Raw genomic sequence first — 26,119 nt, forward strand, 5'->3', positions numbered from 1 at the left:
AGTTGAAAATGAAAGGTTATAACTGGCACAAGGACAAATGTAATGAAACGTCCATAAAGCATTACATTGGACAAGTATATCCATTCCATTGCTAAAAAACTGGTTGTTATATTAGAGTGTTTGACTGTTGCATTACTGCCTGTCCTACTCTGATTCTCCTGAAATTGAGGAATGGTGTAATTGGAGCCATTCTCGATTAATACATCTACATAATGTGCATGTTCAGCAGTAACACACATCACAGCACCAGGTGCCAATTTGAATTTATTGACAGTTGCAACCCATTTTCCACCCATATCAAGTCTCTTGTTGTTATGCATAAATAAACATTCATGTAATATATGTATGCATAATTGTCAAAGTATTGTGCGTGTGCGTGCGTGTGTGTATGTGTGTGTGTGCGTGTGCGTGCGTGTGTGTATGTGTGTGTGTGTGTGTGTGTGTGTGTGTGTGTGTGTGTGTGTGTGTGTGTGTGTGTGTGTGTGTGTGTGTGTGTGTGTGTACAAGGTTATGTAATGATATCACTTTAGTAATACAATGCATTTCACAGTAACTTCTGACACATCAATGCACATTGTATCCAGCAATGTGATTAGCTACATTTTACACCAAATGTGAACAAAGAACAATACTGTATGAGGAATGCCTTGAGACTAAGATACTGCAACAAATTTGTAACTGAACTGCAGTACAAGAGAGATGCGTGTCACTTGTATATAGTTGTACGTCCAGAGCTTGTATTTAGCAGGTTGGGCTACTTATAGCTTATGATAAATAGTGATACATAATATTACTAGTTACTACCCTCAGTAATTAGTCATTGTTTTTAATGTACTACCCTGTATGTAACTGTAGTGTATTACATTGCTTAGGAGTAGCAAGTAATATCTAATCCAAAACAGCCAAGCTGTAAAAAAAGAGTGCGGCCCTCAGAAAGGCTATGGTGAAAAAAGATGTGAAATCCAAGGTGGCGGCCAAGAAATGGCTGTGATGGTAGGCTAATGGTAAAAATTTTAATAACAACAATTCATGTGAATTTGGAGCCGCTTGGTCTTGGCACAAAATTCACCTGACTTGTTATTAAAATTTTTACCATTAACCTACCATCATAGCCATTTCTTGGCCGCCACCTTGGATTTCACATCTTTTTTCACCATAGCCTTTTTGAGGGCTGCACTCTTTTTTTACAGCTTGGCTGTTTTGGATTAGATTTCACTTCTTTTTGTATTTGTATACCCCAAAGCCAAAGGCCGGCTTTAGGGCCTTTTAACTTATCATTTTTTTCTTTATCACAGGAAGAACAAGATGAAGCAGTTTTTAAATAATTTAACTATTTCAGATTTTATCAGTAATTGTACAATATTTATTACATGTCAATTATTTCCTATAGATAACATGTTTGCAGCTGATCTCTCTACTGGGTGACTTGAAATGTAGCTGAACTCTCTACAGGGTGATTTTGTTTATAGCTGAACTCTCTACAAGGTGATTTGTTTCTTACTGATACTCTATCTCTGCAGGGTTACTTTGTCTGGCTTATCTCTCTAAAGGGTGATTTGTTTTTGTAGCTGAACTCTCTACAGGGTGATCCTTCTAGCTGATCTCTCTACCGGATGACTTGTTGTAGCTGAACTCTCTACAGGGTGATTTGTTTGTAGCTGAACTCTCTACAAGGTAACTTCTTCTAGCTGATCTTTCTACAGGGTGATTTGTTTGTAGCTGAATTCTCTACAGGGCGATTTGTTTGCAGCTGATCTCTCTACATGGTAGTTTCTTTGTAGCTGAACTCTCTACAATGTAACTTCTTCTAGCTGAACTCTCTACAGGGTGACTTGTTTCTAGCTGATCTCTCTACAGGTGATTTGTTTGCAGCTGAACTCTCTTACATGGTGGTTTCTTTGTAGCTGAACTCTCTACAAGGTGACTTCTTCTAGCTGATCTCTCTACAGGATGATTTGTTTCTAACTGAACTCTCTACAGGGTGATATGTTAATAGCGGAACTTTCTACTGGGTGATTTGTTTGCAACCGAACTCTCTACATGATGGTTTCTCTGTAACTGAACTCTCTACAAGGTAACTTCTTCTAGCTGATCTCTCTACAGGGCAATCTGTTTGTAGCTGAATTCTCTACAGAGTGATTTGTTTGCAACTGAACTCTCTACATGATGGTTTCTTTGTAGCTGAACTCTCAATTAGGTATCTTCTTCTAGCTGATCTGACTACAGGGTGACTTGTTTGTAGCTGAATTCCCTACAGAATAACTTGCAATGTAATATAATTTAGTGAATTATAAATGCAGCTGAATGCTCTATTAGGGTGACTGTTCTATTAGAGTATCTCGATCTCGCATTTGCTACACGTAGTTGCCTTTCGAATCATAACTCAGTGGTTTGTAATCCGATTCTTCTGTACTACTGCAAGGACTTTCTATGATGATTATTCCAGCTACGTACTGATTTTCAGCTTTGCTCTAAGCGGTTTGCCTGGTAGACACGAAAACTAATATAATTCATAAAAATCGATCGCGTAATTTTGACACAGGCTGGGTTTTGTGTCATACAGTATCTCCATGGTCTTTATCCTGATTCCTTTCAAACCACAAAAGGCACTCCTACGATGGTTGCTCCATCTACATATCAATTTTCAACTGATTCCTCCAAGGGATTTACCCTGTAGACGTGATAGACCTTCGACCTAATTTTACGCAAATAATTGGTCATAACTCCGTGAATGTTCATCGGATTCCTACCAAAGTTGGTACTGAAATCTGCCTTAATCAGTCCTTTACGTGTGCCAAATTTCAGCCCTATATCAGCCCAATCCGAGCACGCATTCGTGTTTTATGGCAGATTTTGCGAAGTATGCGAAATAAACAAGAAGAAAACGAAGAAATTAAAACGACATTTTGTTCGCTCGTATCTCGGAAATGGCTGGAGCGATTTTCTTCAACTTTGGTATGTAGACTTTCCTAACTGACCGGAATTTCTCTAGCAAATTTGGTTTTAATCGGATTAGGGATCACAGAGCTACGTACATAGGTGTGAAAATTGCGTTTTCTTTCTTCCTGTTAATATACTCACAGTGTGGCGCGCCGGTTGCTTGGGCCGCACGACACACTACTGTGTGTCTTGATATATGTAACAAGTTGTAGTTATCCCAACTCTATGATAAGTCATGTCATTATCAAATACTAAAAGTTGTGCATGTGCATTAAACATGTCCTACTACATAATGTTATACTGATCCACCATTATACTGCAAATTTACTATTGTATAATTATGTATGTACATGCTTACATATTGTATACAGTCATTTATATATGTATGTGCAGTCATGATTACATGTATATGTTATGTGTTTAAATGAGTGTATGAAGAAGAATGTGAAGTAGTATGTGGTGTTAATGGAAAGCTGTTGAGTATTTTTTCCTGTTCCAAGTTCTTGTTTTATGGTTATTGCATGAAGAACAACTACATACACTGGCACCTCAACAATAAAGGATTAGCAATACTCAGTATAGTGAGTACTCAACTATCTAATACACATACTTATCCAAATGTAAAGTATTTTTTAGGTGAACGCTAAGTGTACGGTGTTCTCTATTGTCAGAACAAGTAGCTATCCTAAGCTTCTAATGACATTCACTCATATGCAACACACACTGGCTAGTTATTACGATTACCTCTACTTCTGCTACTGTATAGGACTCAAACTTACATAGCTGATGAGTTATACTGGAACCTCTGATCCCAGTTATGTCAACTATACTATTAGGGTAACTGACCCTCTCAACACCACAATTGCCATATGGCGGTTTTGATATATAAACACCCATTGCATCACATTCTAAGTGCTCTGTAACTTCAGTTGAGCATTGTAGTAGCCCCTGTGCTTATCCTGTAGCGGGCATGCCATTAAGTGAACAGGAACAGGGATAACTGGTCTCTCGCACACTATCGTGCAGTTAAATGATGTAATTGCCTACTTCAATGTGTCGATAAAAGCATTGTATACAATTCTTTGAAGTGATGATGTTACTACTAATGAAGAGAAACAGTAAGGAGAGGAATTATACATATAGGTTGGAGTGCATGGTGTGTTGCTACTTTTGTAAGACTCGAAACAGTGACCCCATGCCTGTATGTGCAGCATAACACTTCATGTTTGTTACTCCAAGCCAATAACACCATTAGAAGTCAATTCAGTATCTTTCCATGCTCTGTAGAATGATGTGTGGGCTTTGATATACCTACAGAAGTCAAAGCAGAGTATTAAGAACACACCAGCAATGAAATACTGTAACTGAACAGCCACTTGTTGTTTTGGAATGAAAGTGCTTGACAATTGAAACTTTTTAACTGGGATGTCATGTACATAAACTTGCTTTGCTAACTCAAATAGCAAGATATAGCTGCATACAACAACATGCATACATAGTACATACAACACATAGTCAAGGATGGCGGAATGGGGGTTGGTATACCCTCTATTCAAAGAGTAAGGGCGTACCCCCCAGAAATTGGCGTGAAACTTTGCAGCTTTCACAGCAGTATACATGCACAAAAAAAATAGAAGCGCAAATACATAGGAAGGGGAGGGTACTAATGTTAGTACTAGACTGTTACGCATGCAGATATACAGCTTAGAAAATCATGTGATGCATTCAATGTAATCCACAATCAATTCCTATACTTTTGTGTGCACGTTTAAAGTTCATGTGAAGAATTGGTTTAAACTGCACTCTGTAAAAAGATGTGACCAGTCAGCAGGGTATGTTCTTTCTGAAGATAATTGATTGTTGTAATGGTGTACAGAACAAGATCTATGTGTTCATGAGTAAACTTAATAGGAAGAACATTTGTATTGAAGTGTTCTAATTGGAAAGTAGCAGTGCTACAGTGTACTTTGTAAAAAGATCAGTTGTTACTAACAATGTACAGAACATTGATGGAAGGCTGCCAACATTTTGTTTTAATAAGTGATCACCAAGGTATTGTGATTGATTCCAATGTAATTTACATGACTTGCTGATCACTCGACATAAAAGGTGTCACAGTTGCTACAACAGAGTGAGAGTGAAGAGAAGTAGATAAAGTAAACAGGGGTGCACTAATGTACAGTATGCAGCCATAGTCAATAGCTAGTGTAATAAGCACGCACACAATAGCTAGCTAGGTGTGCACAACACATTTTTATATTACTATATTAGGAGCCCATATGAAGATGGGCTCCAAAATGTATGCAGAATCAAACTGTTTGTAGGTTCTATTGCCACTTTAGAAGGTAATGGACATTTTGTCTTGGGATATCTGGTTGTTAAAAGTGCCCCCCCCCCCCCCCCACCTCCAATTGTGGACAGCTTTCTCCACTACTGCTTATGGTATCTATCAAAATGTATACTGTGCACAACTACTATGTACAACTACTATGTACCTATAAAAATTTTACAGGTGCAAATGTTATACGTAGGAAAATCTACATGTTACAAATAAATGATGTGTCTATACTATGGCCATATGCATGTGCTGTGTATATTAGGAGACCACTCTAATTGTCATATCCAATAAGAGATTCTTGAAGTTCTTTATAATTGGCAGCTTCTGGTATTGGATTAATGAGCTCCAGAGTATGTCTCTGATCAGGTTCTACTTTGTGTCCAAATATATTAAACAATTTGGTGAATGAGTACAAGGAGAATGTTGTGTTCTTAAACAAAGTGTTGGAAAGTAGCTCTTTCACATGTAACAGAATAATACAGAGCAGATGAAACATGGCTAATGACACTGAAATATTTACTGCAATCTTATTTAAAGTTGTATATAGCGAAACCACTAATAACATATGGAGGTTAAGGAGAGACAATGCCTCCATGATGTTGTTAATTTTATGTTTATATGAGGAGCACTTTTCATGCAGCCAAATAATTACTCCCAGTAGTATACTGCTAATCATCAAGTTGATATTTCTGTTCAGTGCTGAAAGTCCAAAGAAAATTGTTCTCATCAAAAGCTGTAATCCAGTCCAGTAATAGAACTTGATCTTGTATGGACCTTGATAAGCATCCAGTAGAGGCTTGAAGTAGGTGACTACCTTAAAGTATGATAATTTCTTAGTAAAGATCAATACAACATTGAATGGTATGAATATTAAGAAGAGGAAGAGACAAGCTATAAACAGTATAGTAAACTTCACTCCAAACAGTGGTACACTGGTATCCACAGACCACACTAGTGTAGTGTGATTACTGGGTAGGTGAGTGATTGAGGTGTAGGAAAACAAGACATTTGATACAGTTAGTAATACTTTAGTATAGGACAATAGGAATAGTGTAGCAAGTACTGGTAGAGCTCTACGTGCAGTGAGTCTCTGTATTGTAGTAGAGTATCGACTTGTTATGATGAGTACTGTAGCAATGAAGATGAGGTAAATTGGGAACATTAACTGTAGCCACATTTTAGCATAGTCATTCATTCCAATGTAGAAGCATGTTTCAATTCCCAAGTCAAGGTTAGCTAGTGAGACAAATGTGTACATTACTGATTCTCCAGTTGGAAAGAAGATAGGAGCATTAATACTAACAATGTTGATATAGAGTAAGAAAGGATTTATGTCTCCATTAGTCACAGTTATGTTCAGAGTGAAGAGCAGTAAGACTATGACTATCCCAGCTATTCCAATAGGTATAATGATCAACAAATAGATATTGGAGCAGTGTTTACATTGAGATGAACTAAACACAGCACTGAGACCATATTGACATTGTCCACACAGCACACCAGACCTGTTAAACTGACACTGTGAGTCAGGAGTGGACAGGTTGAGTTGTGATGAGAGAGGTAGACAGTAGTCAAATGGACAATGTAGGGATACATGGTAGGAGTGTGAGTTGTTGATAGTATGAGCAGATATCCAAGTGTTAGCAGGACGTGGTATAGTTTGATGATCAATATCACAAGTAGTTAGTGAAGGTATATGTGATGAGAGGATGGGATCACATTGACAATATCCTTGTGGGTGTAGTAAAAACCCTTTAGGACAAGGTTGTAATGATACTGTAAACATTTCCATCTTTTGATCTGCAATGAGGCCTAGTTCACACCATTTTCCACTTTTATGATTGATAATATATGTTACATTCTTGCATCCTTGTGTGTTCAGTTGAAATGAATCAGTTGGTAATGGGGTTCTGGTTTTACAAGCAAACTCTGAATCATCATATGTTTGTAATGATACTGACTTGTGGGAGGCTGTAGTTAACATTAATATTAAGCTGAGGTGAACTTTTTGACCAGGATAAAATGGCCCAAGTACCTCATGACAGCATTTGCATGTTTGGTATTTACATAAACAAATTGTTTTGTTGTTTTTTATGCTACTGTCATGGTGAATGTATTTTTGATTCACAGCAAGAGAACTTGACGTCAAAAATGCTGCATCTTTTTCCCAACTACAGTGCATCAAATTGCTATTGGTTACCTTTTTGCTGTTGTTGTTGGAAAATATTACGGAATAGTTTAGATTTTGTCCCATTTGAAAGTCATCATCTAAGTTTCCTCGTTCACTGGTATACTGAATAACACATGGATAAATATTCTCATTATTGTAATCTGGATCTTGAATTATATATCTAACGTTATTTGCTGTAAAGTTTAGTATTGAATTTTCGCTTATGTACAAACTTGTTGTTTCAATTGCAGCCAATGCAGTGTTTAGTGAAATTTCATTGTACATCCTAAATTTCAGGTGGCAATTTTGTGCTGCAATAATTGGATATTGTAAGACAATACTATGAATAATCACTTCCTCTAAAAGTAATGTCATGCTGTCAACAAAGATTGTATGCCAGATTATTTGATGTTTATTCTGCTTTACAATTGAGCTTATCTTAGTATTTTTAAGTAATATAGTCTCATGGTATATTTTCAACATGGGATTGTAGTAACCTGCTGATATGGCTGTAGCCGAAATGTTATAAAATAAACACTCTTCTATAGAAACTAATAAAGATTGTTCTGTGTTGGTTGTATCGTTGGTGTCCATGTATATATCAAAGCTTACTATTTCATCTAATCTGGAAATATTCTCAAAGTGACAACCTAGAAGCTGTAATCTACTTGGCTTTTCATGATTTTTGCAACTTTTGTAAATGCTCACTACCATCACTTTGTAGGGATGATATCCATAATGGTATTTGTATACATCGTCAATTATGCCATTGTAATTTAATTCATAATCATCTATATAATAGTCTTCATAATCATCGATATCATCATCTTCATAATCATAGCTGTAACTTTGATTCTCAAAGCTGTAACTGTATTGATAATAATTTAGCATTTCATCATATAATTTTTTATGTTTATGGTCATACTTGTTAGTAAAATGACAGTGGCTAATGGTTACTATACTGTGACCGGAGCATCCATTACAGATATTTAGTATTGCTAGTTTGGATGTGAAATTAAAATGTTCCAGTGTAATTTTAATGTTAGCTGAGGAATTGTCCCGTTTTATTTCCAACGCATGGTTTTTAGTAATTTCATTGTATATTTTGCTTTGTAGTTGACATTTGCTAACTTGTATAGTATTTGCTATCCGATCTGTTGTTAATGAATCATTGTACCATATTAACATATAGGTTGCAATTATATTAGTGAAACTGCCTAAAGTATTTAGTAGCCTTATACCACTTGTCCGTGGAAACCTTATTGAATGGAAGTACACTACTGTTATGAACTTGCAGTCAATGACAGATAAACTGGTTGGGTATCTCCATACAAATGGATGGCCTTTTGTGAAGTAGCTATTTTTATTTCCACACTCCTTCATCACAATATTAGCAATAACAATGTTACTACTACCTACCACTACAATACCAGCAGGTGAAGTACACTTAATAACACTATTGATTACCTCATTGGTTCTGTTTCCAATAAGTGATAAATTACTAACATGTTGTATGATCAAGTCAGTATTAAGATAATATTGTCCTGGTAGGAAGTGTAGTTGAGTGTGAGAGGTGAAGTATTTGTTGGTATTGTTGAGGTAGTGTTGTAGGGTATAAGTGTTGTTATTGGTAGTGTAGTGATCATCAGGTATCACATAATAGACAGTAGAAGATGTTGTGTGGAGCAAGGATACTAACAGTAGCAGTAGATAGTAGAGCATTGTAGAAACCTGTGTACATGGATAGAAAAGTATGCAGTGTAATACAAAATTACATAGAAATAACCATGCACTGTTCTCTAAATCAGTATCTTAATCTGAACACATACTATTAAAAGAGTAATACATATGTAGTAGTTCATGTTTATGTTTGAGACATTTTTACCTTTTCCCACTACAACTCCAGAATTTTGTACATGTACATACTGCAGTTATGTTGCTTGCTATATTGCTATTTATATACAGTAACTATAGCTATGTGCTGGATCTGTTTGAAACCAAGAGTATTTTGTTGGATCATTTCTCTTTCATTACAAGACTATAGTGCAGTATTTGGATTTGTTTTCCTGTCAACGCACCATATAAAGCATACACAAACTCACCTATAAAATGGAGTGTAGCTGAAAGGCATTGATTGTACATATATGTAGTGTTTAACTATTGATTACTCAATAATAGTGCCTAAACTTACATACCTTAATGTTCAAAGATGTTACACCACCATATACGTACACTCCATGTACTTTCTACAAAGAACTTTGTTATGCACAAATTACTAATGACATTCTATTTGATCACATGCTCACCTATGTATTTGATGAATCAATGCAACTACATACCATATGAATGCATATCTTTAGCATGTACTAGCAGTTGTGTTGCTTACAAAGATGTTTTGTGCATGTTCCTGAAGTGTTTATTAGTGGTTATGTGAATAGTAACAATAACTTTCAGTTTTGTTTACAACATAATTGTCATGTTCTTATAATTTCTGTAACTATTGTATCTATCATTGATCAGTGCAAATGAATTTTGAAATTGGAACAAACATCCATTATGCACATGTATGTATAAGCATAACAAACAACTTGACCTATTGTGTGTATGCATCTAATAAGAACTGATAATGTTTACTAATGGATAACTCACTGTATCTCATATCAAAAAGTACGGTCATACTGTTTAGTAGGGTTCACCCCAAAGGTGATGAGCGCTGATATAAAGCAGCGTCTAAAAACCATCATGGAAATATCATATGCGGCAAAAATCATCTTTATGGATTAGTCTTACTCCATTCGGCATCAATTACAACATTAAAAACAAGAAAACACTTACAGACATTAAATTGTACCATGCGCTGCTTAGTTTGGCCTCTAGCCTTGCAACTGTGGGCAGGCAGGCAGGCAGGCAGACAAAATTTTGAGTTATGGTGGTTTTTTTTTAACGTTACAGCAACAAACTCACTGGTTGGATGTGCTTTTTGTAGTTCTGACGAATGCCTGCCTTCTGCGCTCTGCCATTCCAAGGTGTTAATTTTCCATATCGATACTGTCCTCCAGTGTATTTAGATGCCATGATGACAATCTGTCTCCGTAGAAAAACTAGACATTGTACCACGCCCATTAGCTTGATCTACTGCTATTGAGATCGAGATACTCTAATACAGCAGTCACAGCAACTTATGTATTTCATAGCTATGCTCTAACAAAATGTTAACGAACTAGTTCAATAAAAGTATCAATTTAAAAATGAAGTAGGGTTAAACAAGAGATGATGGTAGCTATGAGGGAAAATCCTTAGCTACTTTTCAAACACACTTTATGTAACAACTTTAAACAGGCTGTAGGACCAGGTGTCCTACAGACCTTTAGCACTTGTGTTGTAAAGCGTTAATAAATAAAAAATAAAATAAACTTGGCATTGTAGCAATGTGGGAAATTCCTTACTTTGGCATTGTATTGTACTAGTGGTTAGCTAGGATTGAACTTTGTCCATCATGATTCCTAGTATTCTGTGTGAATGTGTAACATACTCTTGTCCACCATGTACAACAACTGTACTGACTCTCTCAGCTTTTATACGTACTAGTAGTATGTATGATGGTATATACTCACAATGTATACACATGCATGGATCATGTACTGTATAGTTGTTACATATGAAAAAGTTTTGATGTAATGATGTTATTTCTACAGGTAGTGTGTTTACCTGATGGAAAGTATGCTCTCCCATCAAAGGTCAGTATACCATTTCATACTGCTGTTGTCAAGTGTTACCCTTGTCTAGTGCCTTAGTAGAAGTTGTAATGCTAAATTTTTTATTCCATTACGGAGTTCTCCATTGACTGAAACTATTGATCACCAGTCAATCAGGCAAGCTATTAGAATCTTGCATAAAATGTGTTGTACTGTGAATAGAATTTCACCTCTGTCACATGACAGTATATTATGTGCTGCACTTGATGTGATCCATCTGTTGTACAGGATACAGGAAGTGATCAATGAAGACTTGAGAGAAGCTGGTAGGATCCCTCGTACTATGGAGGTTGAGCTTACTGCTGATCTTGGTCAGTATAATTGCGCTACAATCACATGATTGTCTTATCTTCCTAAAAGTTGGCTACACCTAATTTACCTTTTGTGTGTGCACATTATATTATAAATTGCAGAATGTATGTAAAGCATGCAAAATAATGGATATTGTTTATCCAAAACTTTTTAACTTTTCTCCTGTCTCAAGATTTAATGTTTAATAATGACATTACTTTTAGATACACATATACCATACATGTGAATGTACGTAAGTTTTTGTGTATTTGGTGAAGAAATGTCATCATTTTACAGTTGATTGTTGTTGTCCTGGAGACATGGTTACCATAACAGCCATAGTCAAGGCAACAGGTTCAGATGAAGGTCATAGTGGACGCAGTAGTAAAGATCGTTGTACCTTTCTTCTCTACCTTCATGCCATCTCTGTCAGTAATGACAAGCTGTTAGCTGGGGGTGACTCATCCCCAGCTTCCCTACATGTTGAGTTCTCTACTAAGGTAAAGTCTTAGATAAACAATATGTCTAGTCACTTAAAAGTGCTGAGGCACATGCCACACTGGTGATGGCCTTGTTTAGTAGGGCGGCCATAAGCTGCTTTGTATTTGAATGACACATAATTATTGAATTAATTAGAGTATGTAGTAGAAACATACATACACAGTATTATGTTTTCCACCACATGGTTTTTACTTAGTTCACTAACAAAATTACAGGACTACTATGCTATTGAAGAAATACATGGAGACAAAGATGTCTTCAAGTTGATTGTTGGGTGAGTGGTTAGTACATACAGTATGTATGTGTCACCATATTTCACAGTATATATGTGTGTAAAGTGTCACTTTGTGTTCTCCACAGCTCACTTTGTCCTGGAATTTATGGTCATGAGATAGTCAAGGCTGGTCTTGTGTTAGGACTGTTTGGAGGATCACAAGACTCAAAATGTACAAAGGTATGTTTATGCTCACATGTTGTGTGAAGAGAGCATACAGTTTTGTTACAAACACAATCCATCCGTATACATTGATTGTGTATACATTACAGAATGCTGTACCAGTGAGAGGTGATCCTCACATCTTAGTAGTTGGTGATCCTGGTATGGGCAAGAGTCAGGTAGAGACTTCAAGTTTTATTCATATACTACTGCTTGTTGCTAGATGTTACAAGCTGCTGCCAACACTGCTCCTAGAGGCGTATATGTGTGTGGTAACACATCTACTGCAGCTGGACTGACTGTTAGTTATTTTATTTCATATGTATTATACATGTAAATGTACTCCCCAGTATAATCGAAATACTCCTCTCCCCAGTATAATCGAAATACTCCAATAGAGCAGTCAAGTACTCTAATAGAACATCATTCATCTTTGCAAAGTTTGTTATTCATTATTCATTTGTTATTTAAAAGTGCTCTTCGGATTTTTAGAGTTTTCTCACTGGAATGGTATCACTGCCAATTTATATGGTATCGTAGTTAAAGTGGCACAGTCTCCACTCCTCTGTAGTTCTCTTCCACTGCTTGTGTATTTATGTAGGTATATGCATGCTTAGTTTGTGTAGTACTCCTGTACATACTAGTGCACCTGTAATATCACGACACACGAAAACGTAGTTTTATTTCAAAGAACATATTGTGCATAACTATATTTAGCTAGATTGCAGCTCGTTTCACACTAATGGATTTGTAGTACTGTACTGTGTACTTCCATACACTACACTAAAGTACATGTACATTATTATTTTGCATCACTACAGGTCACTGTGACGAGGGACAGTTCATCAAATGACTACTCGTTGGATGCTGGTGCACTTGTATTAGCTGACCAAGGTGTGTGCCATGTGAACACCTTGGTGTATATGATGCTTTGTACACTGCGTAAATGTATTTTGACTAGGTTGTTGCTGTATTGATGAATTTGATAAGATGGGAAATCAACATCAGGCTTTGTTGGAAGCAATGGTAATACGTAAATGAACTTCTGTTCTGTGTCTGTAATCAGATTAGTAGAGATTTTAATTATGTACCTGTTTTATTTTTTTATTTACTTACAGGAGCAGCAAACCATCAGTATAGCTAAGGCTGGTATCATATGTAGCCTGCCAGCTAGAACATCAATATTAGCTGCTGCTAATCCTGCTGGTGGTCACTACAATAAAGCTAAGACTGTCTCTGAAAACCTCAAGTGAGTTGATGAACTGCACACTGTGAAATGTTCCTTTGATTATTGTGCTTTCAGGATGGGAAGTGCTTTACTATCAAGGTTTGATCTGGTAGGTACAAGATGCTACTAGAACAATATACATACTGTACATGAAGGTGTATGTGAAGTACTTGTATTATTTTTTGTTGCTATTTTTATTATTCTAGGTATTCATTTTATTGGATAGACCTGATGAGGTATGTGATAATCTTGCCTGTATGAACACCCAACAGTTATGTACGTATATATATATATAGATACTGTATAGTATTTTTCCTGTGGTTGTTAGAGTTTATGCACAATTACAGTACATTCTGCAATATCTTATCTTATTATGATCTCACATTTTACAGGAGCTAGACTGTTTACTGTCCAGACATGTGATGTCACTACATTCTGCTCCTTCAGCTAGTACCAGTCATAGTTCCTCTCAAGTGACTTCAGTAACTGTTAGGAGAAACTCTAGTGTATGTAGTTTGTGTTTGATCTGAATTATATACGTATTCTTTGTGCACATGTGTACATATCACATGTTTGTGCACATGTGCATGTACATATCACATGTATGTATGTACATGTATGTATAAACCTATAGTATAATATTGAAATGTGTGCTTGAATACAATCCCTCATTTACAGTGCAGTATATCTTTTCATGTGTGTGTAATTAGAAGAAATTTGAGCATTAACATTATGTTAGATTAATTTAATTTCATCCACCAATCTGTTATTTTAGCTCGTAATCAGCTAGGTGTTAACATTATTATGGTGCACTAATTTTGTTAACAGATAAGCATTACTTCCTCCCAATCATCAGTGTTGTGGTCAGCAGATGATATCCCATTATCAGAACGTCTAAAGGTACTGTACGATGAGAGGTGAAAATTTGGTTTTCTATCAGCATAGTTCATGTAATATTATGCAGTATGTATCATAATCATTTGTGTCAAGAAAACAAACACACCATACTAATGTATGTACTATTAATGGTATAGGTTTTACCCAGTGAAGGATTTGATCCTGTACCTAATCAGTTATTAAGGAAATATGTTGCCTATGCAAGGAAGTATGTAAAACCAAGCTTGAGTCCTGAAGCAGCTGAAGTCATCCAAGTACATATGTTATGTTTGCATGCTCTGTACAGTATGTAACTACAGATGTACGTATGTATACATGCATGTGCAGTGTGTACATATACAAGATGCATGGTTTAAATTGCATACATGCAGCTATAAGTGTAATTATAGAACTTTGCGTGGGCGAGATCAAAGGAAAAAGTGTACTTTAAATTTCATAAAGTACACTCTCAGCCGGCCAACTGCTTCATCGACCACAAAGAGTGCTTTATTGCGCCGCAAAGACTGCTTTATTCGTTCAATAAAGCACTCTTTGCGGTGCAATAAAGCACTCTTTGTGGGCAATAAAGCACAGTTGCCCACGTGCCTTAGTGTAGGCTAATAGCCTACGGGGCTCGCGCCAGTACGACTAATCACCCAAGCTGGTGAAGGCTGATAGCCTCGCCGCGCTGAGTGATCAATCACCCCAGCCAATACGAGTTCCACCACTGGATTGCTTTTATAGACATACCTAAATGCTTCGATGATGGGTGGGAGAAGGTAACGTTGCTGTTACGTTTGTTAATGTAAACGGACAAGTCCTGGAGATATCACGAAATACTGAACCATGTGACTCGCAATAGAATCGATTGTGGGTTGCGAGCAAAACCTGCCAAAAGACGCGATGAACGTCTACTATGCCAAACTATGGTGAAATACGCGTGAGTTACTTTGTTAAACTAGTTTGTGTGCGTTCAGGCTGCTAATAGTTCGTGTAACGCTTGTTAATTACGAGTCCTAGTGTATGGTGAAGCTACACGACTAGAAAGTTCCATAAATCATTTAAAGCATAGCCTTGCTCGTGCTATATGAAAAATAAAGTACGAGGCGCGCGGCCGAGATGCTAATAAAGCACGAGGCGAATATAGCACTCGCGGCTATGCTTTAACATATACTTATATCACTTCTTTATTCTCTTTTCTGTGTGTCTGGTAATATGATTTCTGCCTGAACCCACAGTAAACTCTGTATATGTACATATTTAGAAATTCTACTTAAAACTTCGTCAACAAAGACAAGGAATCGACTGTACTCCTATTACCACAAGACAATTGGAATCATTAATAAGACTAACAGAGGTATAGAAGAAACTGTAGCCAGTTCATAAAGCTGAGCTATTTTATTGTTAAACACAGGCAAGGGCCCGACTTGAACTAAGAGAGACTGCCACATCAAGGGATGCACAAGATGTAGTAGAGATATTTAAATACAGGTGGTGTCATATTACACATGTGTGTACATTTTATGGTAGTTTGTCACTTTGTAGTTTATATGATGCCTACAGCAATGAGATGGGTGTGGTTGATTTTAGCCGATCACAAAATGGTTCTGGTATGGCATCACAATCACAGGTGACTGAACACTAAACATAATTATCAATCATTCCTTATGTATACACAGATGGTCATATACACACATACACATGTGCAATATTCACCATGTACAAGTGTGTGGTCATTGCAGGTAAAACGATTTGTGGCTGAGCTAAACAAAATAGCTGAATCAACATTTAATTGTCTCTTTACTACTCAACAAATGAAGGATATTAGCAAGGTAGTTGTAGGAATGTGTTGAAGTTTATTTTGCACAGAGCAGGGTATGAATTATCAAATGCTTGCATTAGCATTCTAAGTGTGTGTGTGTGTGTGGGCATGCGTGTGCATGTTGGTCCTCATTACGATGTCATGTTTTTGAGTTTTGTGTATGATAACAAAACCTTTTACATTGATTTGTAAAAGTGCAAATTGAGATACTCTAATAGAGCAGTTAACCATTCTAATAGAACAGTCACATTTTTTGTTCCTGGGGGAGAATGCACTCAGACCCTATAGATTTAGCATCCTATGCTGGAGTGTGCTTGCAGCAAAAAGTTTAGAAACCATTCACCAAATTCTTGGAGCTACCCATGGATGCTGTGTGAATATTGACAGGACGAAAGAAAACGCATGTATGCATAGTCGACTCCATGGCCCCTTCTCCAAAGCACACCATTTCTGCATTATAGCTAGCTATTGACCAGGTGGGGTAAGCCCCACAACAAATTTGATTAAATTCGTACCAGCTATTTGCAAGATTTGGATGTTCAAAATTTAGATTTGTTTGTTTTTTTCTTAAGCCTTAAGAGGGACTACATGAGTTATGATTTCTTTTTGCACACTTCTGTAAAAATTGTTATAAAACAAAGCAATGTTACTCGATTGCCTTGAACTTTAGCACATATAAAAATGTCGATTCATTTAGTTTGCTGTGGATCTAATAAGTTTACACAGTATTATCTACATTTATTATTTGTGTACCAAGATTGGACTTTTGTCATGGTTACACAAGGGGTCTGAAATCACCCAAAAAATTTGTGTATTTGATTACGAATCTCACCAGTTTTTTACCAGATTCCATAACAAAATTCCAAATTGGCTTTCTACTTCAAAATTTGCATACGTAGCTAGCTAAACATAATATGTGACCCAGTCTGACAGAACCGGTCTTATCGCCCATGTCAGCAGATTCAAATTTTCACCCAGGACACAAAGCTACATGCATGAATAAACTATGTAATTCCACATTCAAAACCAGCTAGACTTGAGTGGTCTGGTTTTGCTGGCTGCTTTTCCCAAGCCCAGTGGCGATGTGCGGTATGGGGCCTTAATGGAGCTCTGGTCAGCCTGGGGATGACTGTATGTGGCTGTACAGCTCTGTGGTGTTGAATAAGTACCTCTGCTGTGAATTTCCTTTCATTTTAGCCAATTTTAAGACCTCAATGGCCCAAAACTTGGCCTAATTCATCCCTACACCTTCCTTTTCAATTTTGAACACCATCTTGCCCACCTTCCAGGCCCCCCTGCCTACCACCCATTTTGCAGCTCGCCTGATACAGTCAACCTCGGTTTAAAAACTATCTAAAATGGCGGGAAACTCAGTTGTTGGCTACTTGCACAGTGGATGCTGTGGAAGGTAAGGAATTGGTGTAAAACGTATGAAAATTTGGTACACATACAATAGCTTCAACCATTGGCGAGCTACAACACACTAAATACTTAAAACCGGCATTTCTCGATACTTTTAAATAGGCGATTAGCCCGGTTTTCCCAGTCTGGGTCACATATATTAACATATTATGCAACTAGTTACCAGACTGACTGGATCACTGGTGAGGTCATAAATGCAAACTTAAGTTGCAATATTGCCTGTATAAATGTGTTGAGACACATGTACACTCACTGCACTGCTCATGAAACTATACTGATTGTAAAACCATACACAAGATAACTAATTTACAAAAATGGAATAATTGGATGTAAACAGATTCATTAAGATTCCATTTTACCCTTTGTGACCACAGGGTAAATTGTCTTTGGGAATAACTTGACAATTAGTGTGTACATAGGCTGATCATCACAGCAGTGCCTTTTTGATGGACTAACAAAAAACAGTGGAGTTACAGCTACAGAGTTACAAAGCAAAATCACACAAGTAAAATCGAGGGGTCGAGATACTCTAATAGAACAGTCACCACAGGTAAAAGAGTTCACTTAAAAATGTCAAAAAAACTTGCTAGTGAACTTCATATCAAATACCCACATTCTTAGTGACTGAGCCACTGCTTTGTTGGCTGTTTACCTCACTTAATTTCTACACTACTTTATAAATAAAAGTTCTTGTGTAAACTTACTTGTAAGCATATATAATTTGATAGATCTACCAATGGAAATTCTAGATTGTTCTATGTGTGTTCCATTTGAGATTAATGTGCTCTATTAGAGTATCACAATTTAATATTTGCAGTACATTTACAATTCTATCACCATTATGTCTGTATAGATGGTAAATAAGTAGAAATGTGGGTAAGAACAAACCCTAAATTTAGCCATAGGCTGGTTTTGGGACCTTAAGTACAAAAAGAAGTGAAATCCACACCAAAACAGCCAAGCTGTGAAATAGGATAATTATGATGTTCAATTATAATGGCATTAACATCATTACAGCTATTTCTTGGTGCCACCTTTGATTTCACAACCATTTTCACCCAGGCTGTTGAAGGTCACACCCTTTTTCACAGTTTGGCTATTTTTGTGTGGAAGTAGTTTACTTGGTATTAACATACATAAATAAATGAACAAGTGCAACTTATACGTAAATGTTTGTAGTATTGTAGTAAGCTGAAGATCAATATTGTGCTTTTGTTGCAGAGAATGGGTATTAGAGTGGCATGCTTTGAAGACTTCATTGGTTCACTTAATTGTCATGGATACTTACTAAAGAAAGGAGCAAAGACTTATCAACTTCAAACCTTCAGCTAATGTCGCTTGTGATATTTATTTGGATATGAACTAAACATCCTTTTCTATTTCAGTTAGATGCTAAACAGTACTTAAAATTTTGTTCTAATGAATTGTAAATTACAATGCAAATAATTATGTATGTTGGGTAGGTTGTAAAATCTGTCTACCACAAGTGTGAAAGACAGCGATGTCACTATTACTTGCATAGTTCGAATTCTACTGTTGGAGAAATTTCTTTCTTAGGAATTTGGAGATCCCAAGTTGTCAATATATAGTACACAATTATTGTAAAAAAGCTGTAAAATCAGTTTTAATATGTGCCAACTCTTCACTAATGTAAATACATGGCTGTTTGTTGATGCAATAGATATTGTGGTCTGGTCTAACAAACATTAAAGATTTCCAAAGTAATGCATTACAATGAATACATGCCTGGCATATAGCCTAATCATGTATGTCTACATAAATGTTAGACTGATCAATATTAAAGTACCACACAGCTTAACTTAATTGAATGCTTGAGCGGACAACAGTTCTGATAATGATTTACCATTACTTTAGAACAATGGGCTTCATAGAAGTTATAATTTAAGATCTTTATATTATTTAATTTGGTATATACCATGTTTAACAACATAAAATAATGCCACAAGGTATATAATAAAAGCAAAATCTGGCTGCAAAAGGTAAAATCTGTGGGAGTTTGTGAAACGCGAATACAGAAGTCAAAATTAAATTCTGAAACTTACACCAGTGTTTATACCCTCTACAGCATTTATACACTACTCACCTCATAGCAACTCAACTGAGAATCAAATCACGACAGAACAATGGCTCAGGGCAATCTTTAATAGGATGCACGCAAAATATTCACTCTAGCTGGAACAATCTAACTAAACTACTTTCGTGTACACCTCCTACACATTCGCTACAAAAATCTTAAGTTCTTTCTGTTACACTTACTTATATCAACTGTCACACATGAGTATTGAGTAACTGCCCGGATTTATTGGTGACAAAGCATTCTATCTCTTAGAAATCCACTTTGGACTAATCTACTTAAGCTAACCTTCCTCAACTGTTAGCTATCCATCTCCAAAATAACTGAATTCAATGACCAAATCCTTTTTTCAGCCTTCATCAGTTAGTAGAATACTACTCTAAAAAAATGTGGCAGTTAATCGTTTGTGACAGCTGATATAAGCAAGTGTAGGAGAAAAAACTTAGAGTTTTGTAGCAAATGTGTAGTGAAGTGCATATTGTTCCAGAGTGAATATTGTGTGCATCCTATTTAAAGACCACCCTGAGCCATTGTTCTGTCATGGTGATTTGATTCTCAGTGGAGTTGCTATGAGGTGAGTAGTGTATAAACACTGTAGAGGGTACAAACACTGGTATACTATAAGCTTCAGAATTTAATTTTGACTTATTCCGTGTTTTACAAACTCCCAAAATCTGCAATGGCACTATATCAAAAACTATCATTTGATCAAAATAATAAAATGTCAGGAGTATAATCATGATATGGAAAGATGCTTTCTGACAGGCAACATAGTTGTCACACTATGCTGCTCTATAAACTAGTACTTTAAGAAATTTAATGCATTATTGAATTACTGTAACTTCCTTTTAATTAAGATTGCATCCAGCATATGTACAGCATTGGACACAGTACTGTATTTCTGGCATGAATAAGTAAGTATATAATTATATTATGTGGAGTGGCCATGCAAGATAATACAACAGTATGTTATTGTGGCTGAAGTACATGAGAAAAACATGTCACTAGTATATTATAAAAATTTTAGCAGGCTGGGCATACTTGTAATGATGTACTAATTACTGTAGTTACTGCACACCCTACGGTATGTATAACTTGAGCACATTCCTTTTCTGAGAGTAACACGTATAGTACCAGTGTTGGAGGAAGTAGTTGATGTGAGAGGGTCTGAGGGGTGCAGCCTTGTATTAAACAGGTGCATGTTTTTAGTGCTACTGCATGACTACAGAGTTAAGGTATACATTATGAAGCATTTTGACTGCTTTATTAGGGTATTTGAGTTCTATTAGAGTACATTTAGGCCATACAAATGTAACCATTTTTCACAGTTTTCAGTCCCAAGGATTTTTTCAGTGCGAAATGATTCTGAAAAAGGCTAAGCCACCCCCTTGGTGGACTGAGGGGCACTTCAACCTCCCTCCCTTCTTATGTATATCAGTAGCTACAGTACAAAACATTATAGTGTAATAATGTATAGGTAGTCAATTGAATTTTGTAATTAAATCAATGACCCTATCTCTTCATGATATGTATGATAAGGTATATCAGTACTAGAGGAATGTATGTATACGCTGACAGGGGCAGACTTAGGGAGGCTTCTTGAGCCCCTTGATACTATCATATTAAAGTAAGAGTTAATTAGAAGTTTGGTACATACCCACCTGTTCTGATAATTGTAAACATAGTGTGATACAGTGAAACATTACTTGGCAGTCACCTAGCTTATCATTATGACCATTTTGACTTGCACTATTTCCCAACTTTCCCCGATATGTACAGCCATAAATTACACTACAAAAATTGCCGATCAACTTTTAGGTGCTTTCCAAGTCATTGGAAGGGCCATATTTCTACACCTGACCAAAAAATCCTTTGGGAATATGGCCCTTCAAATGACTTGGAAAGCACTTGAAAGTTCATAATTTTTTGTAGTGTTATACTGTATGGGTTCAAGTTTCTTGCAGGGACCTTGCTGGGGGATTGTGGTTGATAATCCACCTTTCAAACACACTTTATGTAACAACTTTAAACAGGCTGTAGGACCAGGTGTCCTACAGAACTTCAGCACTTGTGCTGTAAAGCCTTAATAAATAAATAATATTTGAAGTCCATTTTAACCAAGTACCAAATGGATACATTTATAGGCAGTGGACACAGGGAGGCTGATCTCCACTGTTATTTGTTAATACTTGAAAGAAAAAGTTATATTATAGTCACGTACTCTAATAGAACAGTCATATTAACATGAAATTAAAAACATAGTCTAATACTATCTCAGACCCTATATAATCTGAAAATTGTCCTGAGGGAATGCCTCCAGCTGAGACCTTTCAGAATGTCATCCATATCTGTTGTTTGTTTCCAACTCTGCAGTGTAACTTATATTGCTAAAGCTGGCTCCCCCACTCTTTGGGCCTTTTTTACCATCCCTGGTTTTATTTGAGTAGGATATGTATATTATTTTAGCTATGTGTTTTTGAATCACTTCCACAGGTTGTTGAGTTTAATCTAGTGATCCCACTGTCCCAGGATTCAAGTGTCCACTGTACACAATTTCATTAGTAAAGCCACTTCATTATTTGGGTCATTTAGTGTGACCCATAGGTGGCTTTATTAATAGAGTGCGTGTATATTTGCTGACCTTCTTTAAATATGCATTCTGTTACTCAAATAAGACTGTACATACAGTGACATCTACAGTAACTACATATAATGTTTTCTTCAAGGGAGATATAATATGTGTGTAATAATTAATATAGTATGTCATCACTTTTGAACCGTGTATAAAATATGGACCATTCTAATTGTCATATCCAATGAGAGATTCTTGAAGTTCTTTATAATTGACAGCTTCTGGTATTGGATTGATGAGCTCCAGAGTATGACTCTGAACGGGTCCTACTCTGTTTCTCAGTGCATTAGACAATTTGGTAATGGAGAAGTTTGTGTTCTTAAACACAGTGCTGCATATTAACTCCTTCACATGTAACAGAATAATACAGAGCAGATGAAACACAGCTAATGACACTGAAATATTGACTGCATCCTTATTTGAAGTTGTATATAGTGAAACAATCAGTATCATATTGAGGTTTAGCAGAGACAATGCCTCCATGATGTTGTTAATTTTCTGTTTATATGGGCAGCACTTTCCATGCAACCAAATAATTACTCCCAGTAGTATACTGCTGATCATCAAGTTGATATTTCTGTTCAGTGCTGAAAGTCCAAAGAAAATTGTTCTCATCAATAACTGTAATCCAGTCCAGTAATGGAACTTGATCTTGTATGGACCTTGATAAGCATCTAGTAGAGGCTTGAAGTAGGTGACTACCTTAAAGTATGATAATTTCTTAGTAAAGATCAATACAACATTGAATGGTACCAATATTAAGAAGAGGATGAGACAAGCTATAAACAGTATAGTAAACTTCACTCCAAACAGTGGTACACTGGTATCAACAGACCACACTAGTGTAGTGTGATTACTGGGTAGGTGAGTGATTGACGTGTAGGAAAACAAGACATTTGATACAGTTAGTAATACTTTAGTATAGGACAATAGAAATAGTGTAGCAAGTACTGGTAGAGCTCTACGTGCAGTGAGTCTCTGTATGGTAGTGGAGTATCGACTTGTTATGATGAGTAATGTAGCAATGAAGATGAGATAAATTGGGAACACTAACTGTAGCCACATTTTAGCATAATCATCCATTCCACCAAAGAAGCATGTTTCAATTCCCAAGTCAAGGTTAGCAAGTGAGACAAATGTGTACATTACTGATTCTCCAGTTGGAAAGAATATAGGAGCATTAATGCTAATGATATTGATATAGAATAAGAAAGAATTTATATCTCCGTTGGTCACAGTTATGTTGAGAGTGAACAACAGTATTACTAAGACTAACCCAGCTATTCCAATAGGTATAATGATCAACAAATAGATATTGGAGCAATGTTTACACTGAGATGAACCAAACACAATACTGAGACCATGTTGACATTGTCCACACAACACACCAGACCTGTTAAACTTACACTGTGAGTCAGGAGTGGACAGGTTGAGTTGTGATGAGTGAGGTAGACAGTAGTCAAATGGACAATGTAGGGAGACATGGTAGGAGTGTGAGTTGTTGATAGTATGAGCAGATATCCAAGTGTTAGCAGGACGTGGTATAGTTTGATGATCAATATCACAAGTAGTTAGTGAAGGTATATGTGATGTGAGGATGGGATCACATTGACAATATCCTTGTGGATGTAGTGAGAATCCTTTAGGACAAGGTTGTAGTAGAATTGTGTATAGTTCCTTCCATTGTGGTACATTGATAGAAAGTCCTACTGATATTGGTACTGCTTTTAAGCTAAGCTCGCACCAATTTCTGTTGTGTTTGATTGTATACTCTATAGCTTTGCATTCATTTGATCGCAGTTCAAGCTGCCTTAATTTGTCATTGTCACACTTAAAATCTGAGTCACCTATTTCTATTTCAATTTCAATGCGTACTGCATTGATCCAAATATTAATTAAAGTAAAATACAGTGACACAGTTTGACCTGAATAAAATGGTCCTTCAATTCCTTTATAGCAATTGTATCTTCTGCTGTTAGTACACAAACATATATGTTTATCACTTTCTTCCACTAATAAACTATCACCGATTATAAAATTTTGGTTTACATAAAAAGGAATAGAACTTACAAATGCAGAAGATGAGTCCCAGGTACAGTGTATCAAAAAATTATGGAAAATTGAGCTTATTATCATCTCTAATTTGATGTTTCTGAAGAGCACTATAGAATAGTTTAGCTCCTGTCCAAGTTGAAACTCATTGTCTAAGTTTCCTCGGTCACTTATATACTGAATAGCACACATTCGGATATTATCTATCTCTTGATTATCGGGGTTGATGATGCTAAGAAATTCATTCAGTGTGAAGTTCAATATTGTGTTTTCTTGTATGTAGATTACAGAGCTAAAAATTGCTGCAAGTGCTATGTTGTTTGAAAATTCATTATAACCATTAAATTCCAGATAGCTATGTCTTATTTCAATGATTTCGGAAGTTTGATTGTCAAAAAGGATGGATGTGAATATTACGTTTTGTATATGCAGATTTATATGATAGGCTTGTATGACATTATCATGATCATCAATTACAGATGATATTGTAACGTTCTTTAATAAAACTGACACATAGTTATTCTCATAATGATTACTGTAACTACTAATAGATGTAGTCTGCATGTAATAATTATTATGGAATAAACAACCAGTGATTGAGATTAACATGTAGTCCACAATAGCAGTAACAGCATTGTAGTTCCGGTGAACAAAATGCAATAGTGTTCCATTTTGTGGTTTAGTGATATTTTCAAAATTGCAACTTATAAACTGCAAGCTGTTTACTTCCTCTGTCTTTCTATAGTAGTTACTAAAGTAAATGTGTATCATGCTGTCACAGATATCATAATCATAGTCATTACAACCTTCCGTGACATAAGGATTACTGTTATTGTCTATTGTCCTACTATCATCATAACTCTGGTGGTATCCATACACTGGTTTGTTTTTTCCGCTACTAAAACTGCAGTTAGCAATGGTTGCTATAATTTGTCCAAAAGAGTTTACATGTCTAATGCAGAGTGCAAATTCATTTTTGAAATTTATTTTTAAAAGTGTCACTGTGATGTCACAAATGCTGTCAAACTGTTGAATATCTATTGCATATATGTAGTTGATTAAACCATAAACTCGATAGTTTTCTATGTGTATTGTGTGTGTTGTCGTGTTAGTTATTATGCCACCTCTACCACTATGCCACACTTTTAGATATGTTGATATCACATGTAGCAATGTTGTATTCCCCAATGTATTTATAAGTTTAATTCCAGATGGATTGTGTTGCCAGATGGAATGGAAATATTCGAATGTAACTGTTTGGGAACTGTGAACAAATAAACTTAATTTGTTCTGGTAGGATTTTCTTGAGAAGTGCTTTGTATTAAAAGAATTATTGAAATGATTACCACACTCATTCATCACAATATTAGCAATAACAATGTTACTACTACCAACCACTCCAATACCAGCAGGTGAAGTACACTTAATAACACTATTGATTACCTCATTGGTTCTGTTTCCAATAAGTGATAAATTACTAACATGTTGTATGATCAAGTCAGTATTAAGATAATATTGTCCTGGTAGGAAGTGTAGTTGAGTGTGAGAGGTGAAGTATTTG

At 36.1% G+C, this 26,119-nt stretch overlaps 1 protein-coding gene and 1 long non-coding RNA gene across 2 annotated transcripts in view; one reads left to right on the forward strand and one right to left on the reverse strand.

Annotated features, from left to right (window-relative positions):
• LOC136257275 (DNA helicase MCM8-like) overlaps positions 1 to 19,251 on the forward strand; it is a 38,652-nt gene extending 19,401 nt beyond the window's left edge. Inside the window, exons 10-30 of the mRNA XM_066050372.1 lie at positions 11,144 to 11,185; positions 11,235 to 11,320; positions 11,432 to 11,514; positions 11,792 to 11,994; positions 12,211 to 12,269; positions 12,356 to 12,449; positions 12,542 to 12,610; positions 12,655 to 12,732; positions 13,253 to 13,325; positions 13,393 to 13,457; positions 13,550 to 13,680; positions 13,735 to 13,768; positions 13,866 to 13,895; positions 14,052 to 14,165; positions 14,488 to 14,559; positions 14,694 to 14,810; positions 15,800 to 15,892; positions 15,950 to 16,026; positions 16,081 to 16,165; positions 16,278 to 16,367; positions 19,001 to 19,251. Coding sequence (XP_065906444.1) covers positions 11,144 to 11,185; positions 11,235 to 11,320; positions 11,432 to 11,514; positions 11,792 to 11,994; positions 12,211 to 12,269; positions 12,356 to 12,449; positions 12,542 to 12,610; positions 12,655 to 12,732; positions 13,253 to 13,325; positions 13,393 to 13,457; positions 13,550 to 13,680; positions 13,735 to 13,768; positions 13,866 to 13,895; positions 14,052 to 14,165; positions 14,488 to 14,559; positions 14,694 to 14,810; positions 15,800 to 15,892; positions 15,950 to 16,026; positions 16,081 to 16,165; positions 16,278 to 16,367; positions 19,001 to 19,111 — 1,806 coding nt within the window. The 3' untranslated portion in view covers positions 19,112 to 19,251. The remainder of the gene's footprint in view (positions 1 to 11,143; positions 11,186 to 11,234; positions 11,321 to 11,431; positions 11,515 to 11,791; positions 11,995 to 12,210; positions 12,270 to 12,355; positions 12,450 to 12,541; positions 12,611 to 12,654; positions 12,733 to 13,252; positions 13,326 to 13,392; positions 13,458 to 13,549; positions 13,681 to 13,734; positions 13,769 to 13,865; positions 13,896 to 14,051; positions 14,166 to 14,487; positions 14,560 to 14,693; positions 14,811 to 15,799; positions 15,893 to 15,949; positions 16,027 to 16,080; positions 16,166 to 16,277; positions 16,368 to 19,000) is intronic.
• Positions 9,061 to 9,709, reverse strand: LOC136257279 (uncharacterized). Its single transcript, XR_010701887.1, has 2 exons — positions 9,644 to 9,709; positions 9,061 to 9,179 (listed from the first exon to the last, which is right to left on the reverse strand). It is a non-coding gene; the product is annotated as an uncharacterized lncRNA (long non-coding RNA).
• Positions 19,252 to 26,119: the final 6,868 nt, after the last annotated feature.

The sequence above is a fragment of the Dysidea avara genome, chromosome 6, assembly GCF_963678975.1.
Source record: "Dysidea avara chromosome 6, odDysAvar1.4, whole genome shotgun sequence".
NCBI lineage: Eukaryota > Metazoa > Porifera > Demospongiae > Dictyoceratida > Dysideidae > Dysidea > Dysidea avara.